The sequence below is a fragment of the Otolemur garnettii genome, unplaced genomic scaffold, assembly GCF_000181295.1.
Source record: "Otolemur garnettii isolate 467f Iridium unplaced genomic scaffold, OtoGar3 scaffold00119, whole genome shotgun sequence".
NCBI classification, from domain to species: Eukaryota; Metazoa; Chordata; class Mammalia; order Primates; family Galagidae; genus Otolemur; species Otolemur garnettii.
This window is the reverse complement of record NW_003852514.1, coordinates 558,435-580,920: the sequence shown is the minus strand read 5'-3', so window position 1 is coordinate 580,920 and position 22,486 is coordinate 558,435. Positions and strand designations below refer to the sequence as shown.

Here is a 22,486-nt window from a genome sequence, read left to right as displayed (position 1 = left end):
GTCTGGGCAGGAAAGGGAGGAAAAGGAGGAGAGGAAGGGATTAGGCAGGGGGAGGAGGTATACATGACCAAACATTCAAACGTTCCCCCTGAAGAGATAATAATACATACTGCTTTGAAAAAATCGATCAAATCAATAAATTACCAAAGCAGCAGGTCAGTAATCAATTTACCACCCCAAACTGTTCTTTCTCTCCCTGTTACTTGTACATCAAGAACCTCAAGGCAAAACCAGTATATGAAGAAACAGATTTCAAAACCTCTGGATTTTGCCTCCAGAAGAGCAGAGTAGAACAGCGTAATACCAGTCACTTTGTTTTTCTCTAGAATTCATTATTTATCAAAGAAAATGAATGAACTCTAGAAGAACTATTTGTTCCTTTGCTACAAGGCATACATTCAAAATTAAAGATAAATTAAACAACTTACGTAATGTTTTCCTGTTTGTTATTATGCCTAAGTGTTCTTGGATAAAACGTCAAGGAGTAACATTTGCCATGGTTCTGTTACTTTACCATAGGTTACGTTTAAAGCTCATTGTGGCTTATAATCACCATCACCATTCCTATCATCATGATATCACCATCGCATCACACACTATCACATCACATACCATCACATCACCATCACCATTACTATCACCATGATATCTCCATCACATCACCATCACATTACTATCACCATGATATCTCCATCACATCACACACCATCACATTACACACCATCACATTACTATCATCATGATATCTCCATCACATCACACACCATCACACCACCATCACCATTCCTATCATCATGATATCACAATCACATCACACACCATCACATCACACACCATCACACCACCATCACCATTCCTATCATCACGATATCACCATCACGTCACACACCATCACACCACCATCACCATTACTATTACCATGATATCACCATCACATCACACACCATCACACCACCATCACATTACTATCATCATGATATCTCCATCACATCACACACCATCACCATTACTATTACCATGATATCACCATCACATCACACACCATCACACCACCATCACATTACTATCATCATGATATCACCATCACATCACACACCATCACATCACACACCATCACATCACCATCACCATTCCTATCATCATGATATCACCGTCACATCACACACCATCACACCACCATCACCATTCCTATCATCATGATATCACCGTCACATCACACACCATCACACCACCATCACATTACTATCATCATGATATCACCGTCACATCACACACCATCACATCACACACCATCACACCACCATCACCATCACACCATCATCATCTTTCCTACCCCATCACCAGCCCCATTCTTCACAAGCTGACCATTCCAAACATTTCCCGTGTCAAGTATATTCCCCACCCTCAATTATAATTCATCAGCTCAGGAATGATTTTCATTTCCTTCTTAGTACTCATAATTTTGATTTTACTTTTTTCTCATCTATTTCCTTGCATAAACTACAGTGTAGGTGAGGACAGGAACCACAAATATTATCCTGTCCCCAGTACATTTCATAGGGGTAGCTTTTAGCAAGTTCTCAATAAAAATCACTTGTATTAATAAATCTATCATCTATCATCTATCATCAACCCTTTGGTTATAAACTCTAACCAATGCAGAAAAAAATAAAAATTGCCTGTGACAAAGAATGGTTTTTCTAGCATATTTTACATCAGTGTAAAATTTAGTGCCGGTTATTTTTCCCAAATAAATAATTTTTAAGTGTTTAATATAAGCATTATCAAGAGCAAGCTTTGCATAAAGGCAGAGATGATGGCCTGATATGTAGCATGGGGTAAGAGGTAAGAAATGATTTACTCAGAAACCTTGCTCGCACTGCCCAAAAGAAATTCCTACCATTAAGTTAATATAATCTTTAAGGCTAATCTACTGTAATGCCATGAAACTCATTTCAAAGTATAACTCCCACATGATAGCTCACATATTAATAACTAGATATGAATTCAGGTGCAGATTATCTGAACAAATAACATCAGATCGACCATTTCTGGCTACCAAGGACTGAAGTGTTAGAAGATCTAAGAAAAAGGAAGGGTCACGTTGGTGATAAGGAAGGACCAGACGCTGAACAAGAGACACTGCTCGTGGGGCAGAGGAGGTACAAGAAGAACTAGAATGGAAAGACGTCACATACATGGAGGGAAGGTAGATGGTGGGAGACACAGAGGGAGGAGGAGGACATTCACGGGTCTGGCAGAGTCAATACCATGGAGAGGAGTCTGACAGTAGCAGCTGATACGTAACAACCATCAGGAGCACCCTGCACTTGCTTTTCTAGGCAGTGTAAATGATCCCTAGAAATAGAAGCCTTGTAGGTAAATCAGTGTTAAACAGTAAGAAGCCCCCAGTTTAGAAAGGCATAGCTATTTTGAGGAGTTCCCAGCTTAGAGAGTGCATCTGTACCCTTCAAATAACAGAAACAGAAATATCTGCTGTCTCAAGGCCAACTGGCTTAAACAGTGTGGTCCAATATCCCCAAACATGCTTGCTGGCGCCTGAGGAAGAGAAGCATTTAATTCCACTGGACTTCCCTCACTGTCCCCTCACTGTCCCCTCACACATGCATTGTCCCCTTCCCTTGGCTCTCCATTCACAAAACTGAATTACAAGAGAAACTAAAATGAAGTTTAAGCTCTTTTTCCGAGCCTTAAGAAACCCCCCTTTTATAATAAAAGCTGTCATTAGGAACAGGAAAGGGAAAGTTACAGTACGCACTTCTGGTAAACAAAGCGATTGCATTTCAGCTTTGGTTGCACAAGACAGGATGAGACAATACGTCTGTTCCATGCCACGTCCGTAGGAACCCCTCGCACAACCAGACTGACTCTTGAGTTCATGCTCCTTTTCAAAATGTATGTATAAGACAAAAGTACCCCCAACAAAGTAATAGTACGTGAAAAATAGTACATGGACTTCGAAATATTAACATCATAGTGTTATTAACAAAAAAAGATTAATAAACACAGAATTGTCCAAACTGGGGGCCCAGAATCAAGGGAGGAGGCTCTGCATGAAAAGGTTGTATGGTGTTATCTCTGCATAGCCTCGGATGGCCAGCAAAGGCTCATTTTAGACAGGGAAAAAAGCCTATGGTTCCCACAGCAACAGTAACTTAACCAGTTACATATATAGTATATATTATAACATGAAAGTTGACACCACATACAGAAATACTAAATACTACATATGCTTGAGGGGTACAAGTTATTGTTGCTATGGGAGCTGTAAGTCCTGAGTGGCAATAAAAGTAGAGTAAGAACCACCCGAACAGCCTTGGATCACACCTTTATGGAGACCCTGTGTGTTTGTACACTTGACAAATCTTTATTGAGTGCCTACTATGTGTAAAGAATTGTGCTAGAGGCTGTAGAGAAATATGGCCTCTGCCTCAAGTAGGTAATGAAAGAATCTATCCATTGGGACCTTACAACTCTACAAGGAATGGGGGAATTCCTCTCTCTATGGTCAAACAGCAGATTCCACATTTTTCAAATGTTATATGGAGACATTTATAAAGTGGAAATGCTATTAAAAATCTACCTCCAAATACCCACTACTTAACTCTAGTGTCTGTCTCCTAAAGTGGCCCCCCAAGGCCTGTGGTCATTAAAATTACTGTGTTGGTCTATCCTTTTTTCCCTTGCCCTCACCCAACTCACCCTTATAGCTAACCAAAGCAATTAACACCAAAATAAAATCCTTACTGCTTAAATTTTCCCCAGATCCCCCTTGCATTTAAAATACTTCACAGAACACATTTATACTTATATCAGCTGTCCTAATGGCATCCTATATATCTCGTGACAAGTCAATAGATATAAAACATACCTATGTCAGGGCAGCACCTGTAGCTCAAAAGGGTAGGGTGTCGGCTCCATATGCCGGAGGTGGTGGGTTCAAACCCAGCCCCAGCCAAAAATAAGGAAAAAAAAAAATCTATGTATAGATATTGGTATGCTTTAAAAAAAAAAAAGATCTTATTGTATATAGTGTGAATTCTCACAGGATCTAGGAGCTGAAGCCCCATATTCCTGAGCTGTTACTCAAGGATACTTTAATCACTCAGGACCACTCAAGCTAGAATGTACCTGATAAGGGATGTGGGAGATTTCCTCCACAACCCCTAACTTCAGGAAGTGTCAAGGTCTAGGAGATGCCACAGCTAACTTATCAAAGCAATACATTGTTCTCAGGATGGCTGAGAGGGAGGGAGGATGAAGATGGAAAGTAGGAAAAAGAAACGAAAGTCCAGTGGGTACACTGCGTGGGTATATGGCACACTCCTAGGTGAAGGTACAATTGCAACCTGGACTTTAACCTTACAAAAGCAAACTATCTAACCTCATTGCATGTACCCCCACGTTAATGTGAAATTTAAGATGAAGAAAGACAATCATTTCTTAAATGGCCATAGAAAATATGCAAAGAATCATCTCTGTTTGCCCATTTTTCTAAACCAAAAGGATCTCATGCTTAGGAACCAGTCAGAAATGGCCTGAGGGCTGCAATGTAAGAGTCAAGAAATGTGGGCTGAGAGTTCACCCAGGTCTGGCCACTGACCCTGGTCAAATCAGGTAATCTCTTGGGGTCAAAATGAGGGTCTAGGGTCAGTTTGACTTGATCTCTTTCCTATAAAAAGTCTACAGCTCTTTGAAATTGCTTCTGCTTCAGAGTAGGAGCCCTTCACCACCCCTGCTTCATATATCCATCCTGCCCTCAGTTCCTTAACACAAGCTAGGGCCTTGTACCTCTAGGACTTAGAATCTGCCTAAAAATACTGAATAAATATTTGCTGAATGAATGAATTTTTTCACTATCAGAAAAAATGTTTGTGTTTAAGGCCATGTGCTCAACCAGCCTTGAGTTTAAGCATATAGGACACAGGGCACCAAAAGGGTAAATAGAAAATAACCCCTAGGGTCATCATCGAGAGGAAAGAGAACACAGGTTTAGAACGACCCTCTCCTTTAGCAAGCAGAGTGTGGATGCCAAAAACAGGCACACCATACTCTGAGGACTCAGGCCACGCCAGACTGGTACAGGCAGGCAGAAAGAAGATTGCTGGAACTGATGGACATAATTTAGTAAATAGAAATTGTGATGGAAATTCAGAGGTGGGGATGAAAGAAACTACAGAAATTTAAGAAAAGTGAGTTATCAGGTCTGACTAGAGTTTAAAGTCTTAATGGATGGAGGGAAGGACCCTAAACCTGAGAGAGACAGGTGGGGGCTCTGCATGACCCCATCACTGGTCTGCAAACCACTGAATGTCCCCAAATGGGGAAGAATCCGATCAAAGCTGAGTCTTAGGAAATTATCCTGCAGCTGGTTCACTATAGAATAAGTCAGTGCAGAGCAGGCGATAACCTGGATTCCTCCTACAACTTCTGTCAGAGCCCCTGTGCCTTTGTCTGTTCTGCATTTGGGACCTCTTATGTTGAATTTACTTGAAAATAGAGATGTTTGAAGGTCACTGACGGCCATAAAACATACCCAGAACAGGAAAACTAGGAGGGAGCTACCCCAATAGGCCAGTCTGGGAGGGGGTGGCAGCCAGACTGGACAGAGGGATTTTTCAGCCCAGGTACCTTCCATGAGCTTGGCCCATTGATTCAATGTGGGATGAGTCGAGATGACCGAGGGTCCACACCTAGGTGAACGGCAGGAAGGCTGTGACACCCTTTGCAGAAATGAGCAAGTCAAGCCGTATAAACAGGGAGCCAGACGGCCTGAGTTTCAATCCCACCTGTGCCGTTTCTTCACGCTGAAACCGATCTGCAGATACTGAAGTGGACTGTGCTTGGAGGAAAGCTGCCTTTAGGGTCCAATGCCATGTAGCTTACCCAGGTAATCAAGTGATGAAGGCTGGAAGTGAATTTAAATGCAGATCTGTAGAGTAATGCCGAAGTTGCTAAGGTTGATGAGAATATAGACAGGGGTCGAACCTGGGGCAATGACTACCTTCCACGGAAGAGCAAGAAGAGGAGCAAGTTAAGTAAATAGAAGAAGAGTAAGAAAACTAGATCACTTGACGTTAGGAGTCCAAGACCAGCCTGAGCCAGAACAAAACCCCACCTCTACTAAAAACAGAAAAAATAAGCTGAGCGTGGTGGCATAAGCCTGTAGTCCCATCTACTTGGGAGACCGAGGCAGGAGGATCGCTTGAGCCCAGGGGTTTGAGGCTGCTGTGAGCTGGGCTGACACCCTGGCACTCCAGCTGGGGCAACAGCAAGACTTTATCTGGGAGGGAAAAAAGAGAGGAGTCAGAAAACTAGACTTGGACAGCTAGGCTCAAAAAAGCCAAGCCTGTGAGAAGCTTCAAGTAGCGGGGTATGAAGCACCCCACACATGTGAAATGCAAAGGAGCACTTCCCCTCGGAAAGTTTAAGTCGAGAGGGGGCGAGAGAGGGGAGGTTCAGAGGAAGGGAACAGGTGAACACACATCACAGCCCGTGTGCGTACCCAGCTTCTTCGTTTAGATGGTTCCCACAGCAACCCGCAGTTCTTATCACTCCCACTTCACTGTTGAAGAAACCGAGGCACAGGGAAGCTCAGTAAGCGGTGCCGGGTACAAAAGCTGGTCACATGATAGGCCTGCTATTCCAAAGCTTGCCTTCTGGTATTCCAGCCCTGACCCTTCCGGCTGCAGGAGAAATAAGTGCCAGAGAGCAGGCCAAGGACAGAGACGAGTTCTGAGGCCAAACTCAGCCTCTTTAACAATATTTTAGCATTTTGAGTGTGGAAAAAATAAATCACTTGAAATTTAATGTCTTATCAGTTTTCTAATTAAATTATCCTGAATTGTATAATTCTAATCATCCCTATAGACCTAGAAGAGATAGATTTCATATGTTCATTAATTCCCAAGGAATCTCTCTCTATCCTTTATTTTTTTTATTTTTTGAAATAGGATCTTGCTCTGTTGCCCTGGCTAGTGAAATCATCACAGCCCACAGCAACCTCAAAGTCCTGGGCTTGAGCCACTCTCCTGCCTCAGCCTCCCAAGAAGATGGGACCGTAGGTGTGCTCAGTCATGCCTTGCTAATTTTTCTATTTTTTCCCTAGAGATGGGGAAGCCTCAGGCTGGTCTCAAAGTCCTGGCCTCAAATGGTCCTCCTTCCTAGACCTCCCAAAGTGGTAGGATTCCAGGCATAAGCCACTGTGCCTGGCCTGACTTAGTACTTTGATCCAACAGAGGCACAAAAGCATTGAAATGCTACACAATGAGCATTTGAGGGAAACCTCAGGCATTGAGCACCGAGCTTCAGAGTCCATGGCTCATATAATAGCTACTATTTCTGAGGATTTCTTCTGGAAAATCATTGGAAATTTTCAATAAGGAGATCTGAGTAGATCTGTATCTCAACAGGTGATGGTTGGAAGTCCAGGACAAGGGAATCAGCATGGTGCCAGGTTGTAGAGTTTAAATTTGTCACTTGAAACCATGAGAGCATGGGTGAGGGGACGTGAGCAGGGCAGTGACAGGATCACAGTGGCAGGTTATCAGGTTCTGTCTGAGGACTGAGGGTGATGTGACCAGGCTGGGAAGTGCAGGAGCCCAGGGCATTAGGCATGAAGTGAGGAGGGCAGATCCAGGAGGCTAATGGCAGTGGCAGAGGAAATGGGGAGAACAAAACAGAGCCAGCTGGATCCTCGGACCACATAGTGCTTTTTGATTCAGAGGTTACTGACCAGCACCTCCAGACTCAGTCCTGTCCCAAGCTCTAATTAGCAACTGTGTCATGGGCTCTGTACAGAGCACTCCTGTGTGCCAGCCTCTGGTCCCATGCCCTGGGTTCAACAAATAGGCAGCCAGCTTCTGCTGTGCCAAATTCCTTGCTCCTCCCTGCAGAATTATCCTTCTCTGCCTCCTCTGGGAATCACCCCCACCACCTTTTCTTCCCCTCTGTCCACCTTCTCCTACCCCCGTGGGACCAGGTCACAGTCATTACACTCCTGAGACACAGCACTGTGTCTTGCAGAGCCTTTATTTCTCCTACCTGGCTTTGTGGCTCGCCACGCCCACCCCCAGCCCACGCTGGCCCTGTTTCCTGTTTCCTGTTTCCGGGTTGGTGCCCCTTCCCTCACTCACCCTCCTCCAGGCAGCGCTGCTGAGGTCTGCCGGGAAGGGATGACGTGGTGTTTCTCTAAATCTCAATTAACACAGGGAAATTGAAAATCACAAAGACGAGCTGACACTGACGAAATGGAAAGTGTTGCATTTTTATTCCCCAGACACATCAGATTCCAGGTGGACAAAGGTGTGTTCAACCAAGTGCAAAAATCACTTCTAGGAGAGACAAGAAAATGGATATTCCCCAGAGCAGGGAAAGGCACTAAGGAATCCCCAGAGCTGAATTTTGCCTGCAGAGAGAGAGCACAGCTCTGAGAACATGTTGCCCCTTCTGTCTACCAAGAGGCCCAATGCTTGGAACTCAGAATAGGACTGCTGTGCTGATGGGTCAAACCTGAAGCATTTTAGAACTTTCACAAGGTTTGACATCTTGCAAGAAGAAAAAAAATAGGTTTCCATGTAGTTAAAAATATATATACAAACCATTGATTCGTGTGTGTGTGTGTGTGTGTGTGTGTAATATCCCGAAATTCAGTATTGCTCTGTTCCAGTTCAAATGCTGGACAATATTTCCTATAGATCAGCGGTTCTCAACCTGTGGGTCCTGACCCCTTTGGGGGGTCTCCTGCATATCAGATATTTACATTATGATTCATAACAGTAGCAAATTATAGTTATAAAGTAGCAACGAAAATAATTTTATGGTTGGGGGTCACCACAACATGAGGAACTGTATTAAAGGGTCGCAGCATTAAGAAGGCTGAGAACCACTGCTGCAGATTGTTTCTGGAATCACAAACCTAACCTTGTAACCCCTAAGAAACCCTGATTTTAGTCTCAGGTATTCCCCCGACATTTTCACATTTTTCATGTTACATATCATTTCTTAAAACATTACAGAACTCTAATTTGAAACTTGAAAATGATAACTGTAGTGCATGACAGACAGTCAAATAAATAAAACTAATTGATACTTCATTTTTTACTGATCTAGTCTAAATTTTTTTAACCCATGCCTATATTCTTTTATCCATAGTTTGTTGCACATAAGAGCAACACATTTATTTCATCAAAATAAATATATATTTATGTATGTTTAAAATTGACTGGAAAACCAAGAAAAATATTAAGTTCCAAGTGCTCAGATATTATCATTTGCTTATTCTTATGTGTAGAATAGAAAAAAAATTGTTCTTTAACATAAATTTATTTAGGCATAATTTTGAGAAAATTTTATTTACGAGTCAACCAGAGTAGCTCTTAGAGGATAATGTATAATAGCAACTCATGCCAACGTTTTGCAACTACTACCAAAATAATCTTCTTAATCATCATATTGTTTCCTAACCATATATCCAGGAGGTCTGACATGACAGAATCATTTGTACAAATTAAGGAGTATTTAGGAGCACATTCTATTTGGTCCTACATTAGAAGCACACAAATGCAAACAAGATTATTGTTTGAGAGTATTTCAAACAGCTAGGTAAAGAAGTGATTTCTCTTTTTCAGCCCTACTGCTGTCTCCAAGGTCACAAAGGCTTAAAATGCCATGTGATGGGAAGAAATTTAGTTAAAAACAGTTAAACAGGATAAAAGATTCCTTTTATTTAAATCAGTTCCAAAAATGGAATTATAATAATAAAAGTGCCACAATATTATTGAAAAGTTTTCCAAAAATTGAGTTAAGATATACTTCTTTGGTAGAATCTCCAATTTGCCATCACCATAACCCTTAATGACGCAAAATAATTATTTCATAAAAATGAGTTCAGAAGTGCCAGACATACATGTGGCTGGACTTGAGCCAATTTTGTGAAGAATGGAGAGAGAGAAAGAAACTTACCTTGCAAATTTCAAATTCAGGCAAGAATGCTAATCAGTGAGAAGCCTGACAGATGACTGATAGAATGTTAATCCGTTAAAAGATAAAAGAGATAGACACGAAAGTTTCTAAGGCCATTAATCTCAAATAGTGAGGACTCCATCAGCATTATAAAATATAAACCTGTTTTCAAACTTGCCTGAAATTTTCTGTGGGCATTTTGCTCCTCTCACACACAGAACAGTGCCCACTGGTCGCTCTATTTAGATCTGCCACGTCCGTGGGCACATCTCACGGAGGATCTAGAAGTCGCCTATGTGAGGCCACAGTGACTCCTTGTTTAGTGCGGAGCAGCGCTTTGAAGGAAGGCCACAGCCAAAGAGCGCCCACCCTGTGCTCTGCATCCTCCTGCTCCCCTTCTAGTCTACTGTTTTTTATTTTACGAAAGAACCATCTTCCAGGCCACCAGGTGGAACCCCACTCTAACAGATGTTGGTGGCAATGATAAATTTCTTGTATATAGGAACTAAATGTATTCTCAGGAAGAGGGGGAGGCCAAAAAATAGGAGAGGAAGAAAAGAGAGAGAAAGAGAGGAAAGGAGGGAGGGAGGCAGGGAGTGAACCAAAAAGCAACATTTCTATTACAAAATTTGCACCTGTACAGAGACAACACTCTCCACCCGTCTGTGGTCTGGGGCCATGTTTCAATTCCGTGGTTTTGTGTATGCTTAAGAATTTAAACCTGACCTCCTGCATCCTTAGGTCCCTTAGCTCCAGCTTCATAACTAGTGGTAAAAGGGAGGTAGTAACAGTGCTTACCTCACAGACCTAGTGTTAGGATTAAGTTATGCTTAGAAGGTGCCTGCAACTCGTACCTGCTCACTCATTGGTAGATTATTACTAATGTTGCTGTTTTTGAAATGATAAATGTTTAGCCTTTTTTCTTGTATGAAAAACATTATTTCAGAAGTTCAATGACGTTTACAAGCTTCCCAATGAAACGCTCACACACGCAAACACAGATGAATACCAGACTGCATTCCCTCCATTCCTCCTCTGCTGTTGATTTATGACCCAGGAGGTATATTGTTCCATTTTCAGTGCCTCACTTTTTTATTATTAAAAATAACATCCATCCAATTTAAGAGGTACTACGGTCCAGTATATTAAAGCATCAGTAAAACATTTTAAAAATACCAATATCCAGGTTCCATTCAGATAAATTGAATCCGGATTTCTGGGGTTGGGTCACGCACATCACTGTATTTTTAAAGGTTGCCCATAATGGTTCTAAAATGATGCCAGAGTTAATAACTGAGGTTTTGGGAAATAGTGAAAGTCTAGAAAGAATACCTGGGTTCAAATCTCCTATCTTCCATCCATTAGCTATATGGCTCCAAATAAAATAAGGAACCCCTCTCAACCAGCTTCCACTTCCATAAAATGGGAATGATTCATACCTACTTCCCAAGTCATTGGTGTCAAATGCAATTATTAGTATCAAAGGCATGCTCTGAAATTTGTTCTGGAAAGGCTGTTTTGAGCTGCAGGAGAAGAAGCTGGCAACTTTTCAACCCATATACGAAGTATGACCATTTCCTATCCAGGACAGTTGCTCCGGCCTCTGGAGAGAAGAATAAATAAAGAAAAAGCCACACAATAGGCGGTGGCATAGTATCAATTCTGGAAATCTGTGCAAGGAAAGATGCCAGAGTCAGCCCACATTCCCATCTCTTACTCAAATATTTCATTCACTTTTGTCTTAGTGTATGTGAGGTCACGTGATTAAGATGGGTGAGCAGAGGCAAAGTTCTTACATTATCTTACAGTTTCAATGTAACAGTAAATATTTTGTTCACCCTAACAAAATCCCTAAATTAGTAGAATTCAAGAGCTAAGTCTCATTAGTTTTGATTCGATCCTTCTCTTGACTGTATTATTTAACCTATGAATCAGGGCTGAAGGATTAGTCTGACAATATGAAATATAGACAGCAGGAATTTAACTGGCATTAATTACCATGAATTTCTTCTGGTCTCTTTTTCACTAATCTGGGTACACTAACTGAATCAGGCATGGGAAACATACATCTATGTCAATTATCTCAATAAACAGCACTGAGTCCCATGGAAGGAAATAACTATGCATTTTGTTCAGCTGGGTTTGGAAGCCTGGAACAAACTCAGAGGTTTTAAAGTCAGAATGTGTCTGACACAGAACTGGCTCCTATCCTCACTCGCTCTTCCTTTGTTACCAAATGGAATATTGTGATGTTTACTGCTATGCCAATTGATTTAAGTGTTCAATACATAAATGATAAATACATTTTCTTGTGGTATAAGCGTACCCTTCGCTTCTAACCTTACATTTAAACTTCTCTCCGAAGACACTATTTATAAGTTCTTTTGGTCAAGCAAACCCCATTTAGAAGATTCTGAGATCTTTTACGCTAAGAGAACGGAAACATCGCTACATATTAAACTAATTGGAGAAAGTAGCTTATTTTAAAAGCTAGATCAAGGGAGAACTGGTTAGTTAACTCATCACACATCCGTAAAAGGGAATACTACAGAAAAGAATGCCTGTTACTCATAGAATAGTAACACGAGCAGACGTTAAAGTAATTTCAGAACCCTATGTATAGTATAGATCTACTTATGTTGCATAAAGATTTTCTATGCTTATACACACATAGGAAAGTCTGGAAGGATACGCTACATACATATAAGAAATTGGTAGCAATGGTTATTTGTGGAGAGTGGAATGATGGGATATTTCACTTTCCACTTTATACTCTTTATGCTGTTGAAATGGATTGCCATAAATGTGCACTGTTAAATAAAATTTTTAATTAAAAAATTCAAAGAAACTCATAGAAGTCTATCCTGTAACTCGCCTCAGTAATAAGCATATAAGAATCGCACTCAGGTTCTAAAGGTTGTCCTCAGATGCTGTACTCTCTGCCTGAACCTCCAGCTGACGAGTATTGGTGGAAAGGGATAAAACAATTCCAGCTGATATGTTTCAGCACTTGTACAAAGTGTGAAATGGAAGTACATTGCAAAATAAAGAGTGCCTGTTTTTGGAAAGAAATAAACATCTTTTGCCATACAATGATCAACTATGTTCTATAAGTCTCAGGGCAATGATCTTGATGCTTAAAAGTTGCAAAGTATTTTTCCACTTTCTTCAACAACTTAGGTGATAAAAGTATTTTAAGTAAATATTTACCATAAGTTTTTCATGTATTAAAATTGAAAACGGTGACTTCACATATTTTTAGATTATTGGAGATTAATCAAGTATTCCTAAAATGTTTACTCGTGTGTGTGTGTGTGTGTGTGTGTTAACTAATTAGTGATTGCCTCATTATCATTCTTTAGTCTCTGGAAATCTAGATACAAGTTTGTTTACAAATGGAAAATGATTTCCAAAAAGAAATTACAACTTTAGTTCTTGAATTTAGTATTAACATGCCAGCAAAGAACGAAGTATAATTGTTTTTGATTTGAGCCATAATGTTATCCTGTGTTCCCAGAAACCTTTTGAATATTACTACAAACACCTTTTATATTAGCAACTTTACCAAGAAACACACCTCAGAATGTGTAAAAAGTTTCTCTGCTAAAGAAAGATTTGAAACAAAAGACATGAATACAGCATAGCTCTACTTTTAAGACCATTGAACACCATCTGCTGATATGATGAGAGAGAAATTTCAAACTTGGAGTTCTTATATCACAGCCAGATTTCCATAAAATCTCTTATCTTTCCCGAATTCTGACCTGGGGCATTTCATCCCACAATCATCACTTCTGCCTCCCATTCAACCAGCATCTTGTCAAATCTGGCTGCAAGATTAAGTTTCCCAATGCTGAATTCAATATTGTAACCCTAAGGATATAAGATCCAAGCTGGAACATTCTAGTTTTTAACAACAACAAAAAAAAAAATCAAAAAAGGATAAAATTGTTTCAGGCCAGAGACCACAGCTTGCCCTGACCACCACGATGAATCATCAGGACTGACAGTAAGTGGAATGAGCCCGATGTTCTTGGCTTTGTTCGCGCACATTAAGTAGCATTTGACATTTATCCCAACTCTCCACTTTTTGGAGAAAAAGTTGAAAGAGGACTGTTTTCTAGTATTATTTAAAGATTACAAAATGAACCAGCTCTGTCTGAAGGAAGTTTGGCCTGCTGTGGTCTGGTGCTGGGTGCCCAGCTCCATTCTTGTCTATGGTGGCTTTTGATTTCGGAGTCATCGAACTAAAGATTCAAGAAATCGCTTCCTCCCCCTACCCCATATGTCTTCAGTATCAACTGGGTTCTGGTATGCATGCCACTGTTTTGGCATAGTATATGCCTCTCACTCTCAACAACAACAAAAAATTCATTCAAGAAAAACAAAACCTGTATATGAATTCTGCCCTGAAAACTAAGCTCTCTGTAAATGATACATTTTGTTCTTTTAAAGAGGAGCTTGCCTGAGTTCTTATAATCAATGTTAAAAAACATCACTTTACAGGTATTTGATCTTCCTTGCTCTCTTTTATTTTTTATTTTTTTATTTTTTTGCAGTTTTTGGCTAGGGCTGGGACCTGCCACCTCTGATATATAGGGCAGGTGCCCTACTCCTTTGAGCTATAGGCACCGCCCGTATTTGATCTTTTTAAAAGCATATCTGTGTCCCTAAGATTTAGGTGCTAGATATTTTGTTCTTAAAACAGTTTGTAATTATTCATCAAAATCAAAGTTACAAAATATGCCGTCAACATTCTATTAAGTCCCAGAAATATCTATGACAATAAGCTACTATTTCACAGTATCAGAGCACTGCTTAAATTCTTGTAAAAAGCACCAGAGATTTTTTTAAAAAGCCTTCCTTAATTTTGAAATTCATAGATGGCACAGGCACCGTGAAGCCCTTTCTTTCCTTCCAGCTCTGCTTTTAATTCTATTTTTCCTGTCCTCAGGTATCGTTCGCTGCTGGTTTTGTGTGATCCACATTGCCAGGTGAGATGAGTAGGCTTACAGAGTAACTTAGCAGAAATACCAGGAGAGGAGTGGGCGTGTGGGTAAGTTTTCTGCTGCCGTTTGGCTTTGTTTTGCTAGAGGTCTTGCATTTCTTTCCAGTGCCCTTTCCTGCCTGAGAAGCCCACAAAGATTCGCTTTTCACTTATTACTCATCAAACTGACTCTGGATGACAGAGGAAAAGAGAAGACAAGCTGATGGAGAAATGACAGTGAAAAAGGAGAGCAAAAGGCCAGGGCGATGCATGGGAGTGGCTCGATCCTTTTCATTAAAGGCGTCAACACATTTACTTGCACCTTTGAGCCTAGAAGGGGAGAGCTGAGTACCTCGTCCCATGGGAATTAACCACCCCCTGGGGAGAAGGACTAAAACAGCTAAAAGTTAGAATATTCAGTTTAAAACATTCATATTCTACTCATAGAAAGATTCACTTGTACCCTTGCAAGATGAACCACAGAAGTGAACCCTCGAATGAATGTTTTGACATAATAACTAAGAAAGTTACATGAAAGCTATGTTAACCAGTTTGATGGAAGTGTCTTGGATTGTGTATGAAAACACCACACTGTACCCCCAAAGTGCATCAATGTACACAGTTACCATTCAATAAAAAAAAAGAAAAAAGAAAAAAGAAAAAAAGAATATTCAGTTTATCCTTAATTTTTCTTAAATCTTATGTTAGAAAAATGCTGCTGAGGGGAATGGGGGTGGCACTCTTTACCCAGAATCGGTACCGACTATCAACAGCTAATCTCTTGTCTTTTGAAGAAAGAATCCTTCATATCATGGGGGTTTTAAAATTAGTGATAAAACAGAAAGCTATTTTCTAAAGACAAGCCAACATGAAAAATAAAGGCTTTTCAAACCTACAGAATTTCCTTTAATATATGTAATCAGAGATGGTTTTGATTATTTTGCTGTTATTTGCAGCCAATGATTTCTTATTTACAAGAAATGCTAGCCCTGTAATAATAATAATAATATGGTCGTTTATAGGTGGGATAAAGAAAAAAACACAGGCCTAGGGGAAACCAGGAAGAAATTTTTTAAATAAAAATTTAAGCCATTTTCACCACAATTGGTTCACATTCTAGAATTAGGAAGAATAAAGAAAGAAAAATGAATCTTTATGGAAATAACAGTCTTACAATCCAGTCTTCAAATAGAGATTCAGAAGAAATGTGTAAAAAGCAAAATTGGTTCAAATCTTGATTATAATTTTGGATCAGTTTAAGACAATATGGCTCAGCAGAGCAATTTATATCTGTTCACAGAAGAAACCCTGACTCATAATTTACTTTATTAGACACACATTTCACTTACCAAAAAAAAGGAAGAAACTGAAGGAAGAGAGGAAAGAAGGGAGAGAGGAAGGAGGAAAGGAAGGAAGGAAGGAAGGAAGGAAAGAAGAAAGAAGGGAGGGATGGGAGAGAAAGATAAATACATGTGTGTGATTATATTTACAGCAGCTATTATCTCCCAAGTAAAGGTTTGGCCCCCAAAAAACAAAAAACAAACAAACAAAAATTAATTAAAAAGTTGTATAATTTGGATTTTCTTTTAATGCTCAAATTAGAGTCAATACTTATCTTTCTGCACATTGTTTCTTCAAGACTGCTTCATTTATATTTGCATTTTTTTAATTTCTTAGCTTTATTTTCTACTTGATCAAGTGTTAGAAAAAAAGCAACAGTTTAACCAGTAATACCACCGTGCAATTGAAAAGTCAAGTTTTCAATATTTGAAGACATGTTAATTAAATTCTAATTTTAGCCAACAGTTAAGATGAAAAAAGAAAAATGCTTCAGACTGTTCTTAAACTGTTCAGTCACATGCAGTTTGCACAGCAAAGAAAAGGTCAATGAAGAAACAGCTCCACTGACCTCCGGATGAGTACTATAGATTTCACACATAAAACGTTTATCGCAAGCAAACTTTTTTTCACATGCATTTGTATTTTAAAAGTTGCAGCAACCTCTCTGCATATGCTTGAGAAAGGCATCAAAAAGCTTTAAATGCTTAAGCACTGAAAATGATGCTGTATACTCTGAGAGTATACAGAGAGTTTCATTAACTGACTTGAGAAACAGAAAAGAAAATTTTGTTTCCAGAACCAATCCCGTGTACTGGTTGTTCAGTATTTATTAACATTATTATTTAGTATCATTACTGTACTGATACATTTTGCTTTAATGGACAAAATTGGCTTTCCCACTTACACGGCCGCTCTAATTTTAAGGTAATCAAAAATCGAGTACATCTGATAAAACATAAATTGCTAACATTAGACTTCTGAGTCTGAATGAAGTATAGTAAGTGAAGTCTTTAAGGTTAATAAGAAATATGTAGTACAAATTCAATTTTATTAAGTCTGGCACTTATCGAAAGAATACTAGCACCATTTAATATTCAGAAAGAATAATCCTTAATTTATATTTTTCTGGTATACTAGTCACCTATAATAAATACCTTGGGAGCAAAATGTTCTCAATAAAATTCAAGCAGCAATAATTTCACACCCCCAAAATATATAAACTTGTTGAAGCAATCTGTATGTGGAAATTATACTTGGCACGTGTTAAACAGGGCTAGGCCAGCCCCAAAGTTTAATTTTAATATATACAACATAAAACGACCAATCTATTTGGGCCAAGAACTGTCAGTAAGTGTGTTTTTCACACACTATCAGGGTCCTTCCTCCCCAGCCGACCTCACTCTCACATTATGTTGAGTGCGATGTTCTAGGTATGCAAACAGCATGTTCTAGGTAAGAAAATTATTCTCAAAGCTACATTAAATACTTTTTGGAACAGGGGATGGTATAAACAAGCCTTCATATAAAATCAATTGTATTGACGCTATAACAATGAAATGTTTTTGTTTTGTAATTTCCATGTGGGAAAACACACAGATTCTATTTGCACAAAATGTACATGCATATGCAACACTGGCTCAGACACCTGCGTTTGTTTTTTAACACACAACTTTACAACATTTCAAATTATCTACATCTGTCTTGAAAAAAAAAAGACCCATTTACCAATAAGAAAAATTGCAAAGTCTTTGATTGCACTTCTAATGCTGTTAGAATATAAGATTCATGTTCTCCCCTCTTCTAATACTTTAGCAAAGTTAACCAGAAGTGCGTCCACGATAACTTTACCCAGCTGTGTCTCTCCCATTGCTAGCAAACTCTTAGATACACTTGGTTAATATTTTCATCCAATTTTCTCCGTCTATTGTTTTTATTAACAACTAATATGATATTTACTGCTGTTCTATAATATTTGCAAAAATCTCTCTACGGACACGTGCAGCCAGCCCAGACCCTCAGGCCTGTACATCAGGATGGTAGGCTGGCTAAGTCCTCTGGGGACAGCAGTGCCAGAAAGAGCATTGGACACAGCCACCGGTCTGCATGAGATGAGAAAAAACCAAACAGGAGGTCTGCAATACTGATCAACCAGTCTGTCACTCACAGCTCAGTTCCACCACAAGGAAAAGATGTAGTAAGCATTTAATGACCATGAGAGGTGTAAATGCAAGTCTTCATTCCCAGTTCAGAACCTGTTTAACTTAACTGTTTAGTTTGTTATGAAAATCACTTGGAGCGTAACAGTCCATCTGTGGTTCAAGGGGTTACGAAGCTTGCTATAGATAACTGCTATCAAAAAATCCAGTCTGAATTCTAAAAACCGTATGAATGAACCAAGTTTCCTAATCTTGAAGACGTCAGGGCGTTTGTTCTTCTGAGTACTAGACTGCCTAATTGCTTGCTTAGGGGAGGGCGAATCCTGGGGGAGAGGCATATATGAGCAATATCTACTCTGCCAAGCCAGAGCTCTCCCCTGAGCTGGATCATTGCCAGCAACACAGAAAAGTCTAGTCTTCCCTCCAGTGGAAGCAACTGTGGATATTTGATCCTAGGGGTGAATGAAAAAACCTAAAGCTCATATTTCATAGGAACCTTTTGGTAGTCTGAATGGAAAAGATCACTGAAAACTGGTTATTTGTTCCTCCGACCCAAAGCCATTTAGGAATAAGACTCAGAAGGGCGGGGAGCTTGGGACAAAAATTATTACTATTCCTATGTGTCTTTGAGAAAAAACAAACGTTTGCATTATTAAATGGGACGGTTCACACCTGCTAAGTAGGCAGCCCATGCTATTTAAAGGAAGAGCTCAAAACTAAACCATCCCTTTCTGATTATAAATGACTGCAAAGCAATAAAAATTATTCCCATGTTCTTTCTCTTACTGTTAGACCTAATTGTTTGAGTAAATACGCTTATCTGTGCTATATCAATTAAAATGAATTCATTTCAAATGCATACGCCACCTTTGTGCTTCTATTGATAGATACAAGTTCAATTTAGATTTTCTGACTTTTATGATACTCATATATGACAATATTTTATTTTCCTTTCCTTGTAAGCACTTAATGTTTCAAATCCAAATAAAAAATAAGCATTCTAGTTTGTATATTTTTAGCACAGAAATTTTTACCATATTCAGAACCGTTTTTACAATTTACTAACTTGACATTTTGAGTTTTTTAGCTAATAACTTATGAGAAATAACATCTTAAGAAAAGATGTGACTACTTTGATGCAACTAGTTACAAAGTATTCCTAACAAGTCATCAACATGCACAGTTCCTGGACATATGGGACCTTTACAAATTACTTACAAATACACACAAAATACAAAGCTATGTAATAATAATAACTAATTTCAAATCCTTACAAATTAAAAGTTAAGCCTGATCTCTGTAAAATATATACTGATTCCTTTTTTAAAGTATGTATGCCTGAACCTTTTAAAATTATATACTTCTACAATTGATTTCTAATAAATAATATTGAATAACAAACTAGAACTGTCTCTCCTAATTTTTCACCAGAAGTGTATACAAAAGGAAATGCTGTTTCTTATTTGGTACAGCAACACAATAATTTTGCACAGTATTAAGTACCATTACCACACCACACAGCAGAGAACACACAACCTAAGAAAAGTTTTATTTAACAGGGTAAGACAGTTATCAGGAGCTCAAGATTTATTTACATGAGGAAAGATGTATTTCTTATCTATGTATTTATTATCTATATCTTTATTATCTATTTTAACAGATATTTATTTAATCCCCCCAGTACAATTATTTGGGCTACATTTGATATATTTACTCATCAGTGAATTCTCACACTGAAACAGGTATTAACAGCATATAAAATCAGTTGGTATATTTTCTCCTGACAAATATATGCCCAGAGAATTCATTTTATATATGTCTGTAGAACAAAAAGCAACTTGAAAGTTTTAAAAAATATTTTTCTGTTGAAGCAAATACCTACTTCTTTTAAAATAACGTGAGCCTGTGGAAACATGGTATTATGTATTTGACATTTTCCATCTAAAAATACATTATGAAATATGCTGGTATTAATAAACCATGTGCTTTCAGAACCCTGAAGTGCTTTGCTATAATTTTGTGGAAAACAGAGTAAGATGGCATATTTTCTCCCATGTTATTAACATACAGCAAACAAATTTTATGTCATCACCTTGCCAGCTTGTCTAGATTGGAAAGTATGCAAAAAATAAAAAAATAATAATAAAAAACTTTTAGGAGTTTATAAATATTCGTAGGCACATTCTGATTTATGAGTTAATTCTTAACTGAACATGCATAACTTAGAAAAATTGAGTCAAAAATACATTACAAAAAGAAAAAGAAACCATATGTACAGTATTTCCTTTGCCCTCACCCCACCCCCATCAGAGTCAGAAAAATCACCCTCCCTCTGCAGCAGGGTCCTACCATCCCTTTCATCCACTTTAGTTATCTGAAGGCAAATGAAAACACAATGATCCTTTCCGTCTTCTAATTTAGCTTACAACACGCACGGTGCAACACAAACATAAACTACTGACATAGAAGGCACCAGACAGAAAGAGCAAGACTCACTGACCCATTTGGAAGACAAAGACGACAGAACAGGAAAGCTCTAAAAATCAGCTTGGGAGGCCTCTGAGAGAGATTCTTCTGGCATTTCATCACAGCAGCCCCAGAGCAGCTCACCTCCTTGGATACAGGGAGGAGGAACTAAATAGAGCTGTTTATTAAAGCTGTTGTGCTGGATTGCATTAGGAAGCGGAGCAGACCACCTGGACCTTTCAGATTGTGGCAGTGTTTAATTTGCAGCCTGCCCCTCTGCAGCCGCCAGGACCACTACTCCATTTACCGGGCTCAGTCACACATTATCTGGGTTAGAAGTCAAGGCACATGTATTTATATATTTATATTCCCCATATGGAGAAAGAGAGGCAGAAGGATACAGGCAACATCCGAACACGAGAACAGCATTGGGAAAAACGTTAACTACTACCTGGGAGACGGAACCCTGAGATTCTCTTCTCACACTTTATTTCTTTCAGAGATCGCAATCTAAAGGGAAAACAAATTCCTAAAACAGATTTTTTAAAAAACATTCAGACCAAATTGTAAATGAGATTTGTTCTTCGATGGTTTTGTGGTTGTTTTAGTTTCTGTTTAAAAGCATCGTATTGAAGTTTTAAGCTGAGGTTTGCCGGCCGGATTTAATGGGTGCCTTCTGCCTTTCGCACTTTCAGCACTGCGCTGGCAGGTAGCTGAAGATACAGATAGAAAGATGGTACTGTAAATATGAATTATGTGAATCATATGGTGAGACCCTTGTGGAAAAAAGGGGAGTTGAGAAATGGCTGACTCCATACCTGACCAATTACAGCTTGCATGGTCCCCGTGTCCTGCTGCGCTGAGAGATCGCAATCCATCATATGTTGTCTTTGAAAAGGAGAATGGGGGTTTCTGGCATGCATCTGTCAATCAACTTCTGCACTCACAACCATCACCAAAAGCAAGGGGGAAAAAAGTCAAGCTGCTCCACCAAATAGGATGAAACCGTCATGTGACCTCCGGCAGACACGCACACACATTCACTACCTCCACAGAGCGTAAGAATTTTCTGTAGATATGAAATGACATTGACAAATATCCAATACCTAGTAAATAAAGTGAGACAAACAGCTATTCACCAAAGACAAAACATTGGCTGTAATCTTCCACTGAAGGTTTAACAAACCTGTGAGGATTGTTTTAATGCTCTAGAAGCCTATGTTTATAGCAAAACCAAACCAAAATGAACTATTTGATGTGATAATTGAGACTTTGATTTTTTGCACCCCCATATACATTTTAAAAAATATAATCCATTACCCTACTTCTCTTAAGCTGTCCCTCAGGATTTTATTTCAAAATCTTTAAATGACCTTTTGACAAGATGCAGTCATCTCTGCAGTTTTACAGAAAGTCGCTTTTACGGAAAAGCTTCAAATGTTAACCATCACCTAACACACATACCCTGACATTTGTGGATTGGAAATGAATATATACAATCATTGTGTAAACTGTGATGACCACTCAAATATAAAATATTCAAAGTGTGTAA

General features: G+C 39.1%; 1 protein-coding gene across 1 annotated transcript in view; it reads right to left on the bottom strand.

The window, feature by feature from the left end:
- POU6F2 (POU class 6 homeobox 2) overlaps positions 1–21,857 on the bottom strand; it is a 478,769-nt gene extending 456,912 nt beyond the window's left edge. The window contains 1 exon segment of the mRNA XM_023517730.1: positions 21,753–21,857. Coding sequence (XP_023373498.1) covers positions 21,753–21,857 — 105 coding nt within the window.
- Positions 21,858–22,486: the final 629 nt, after the last annotated feature.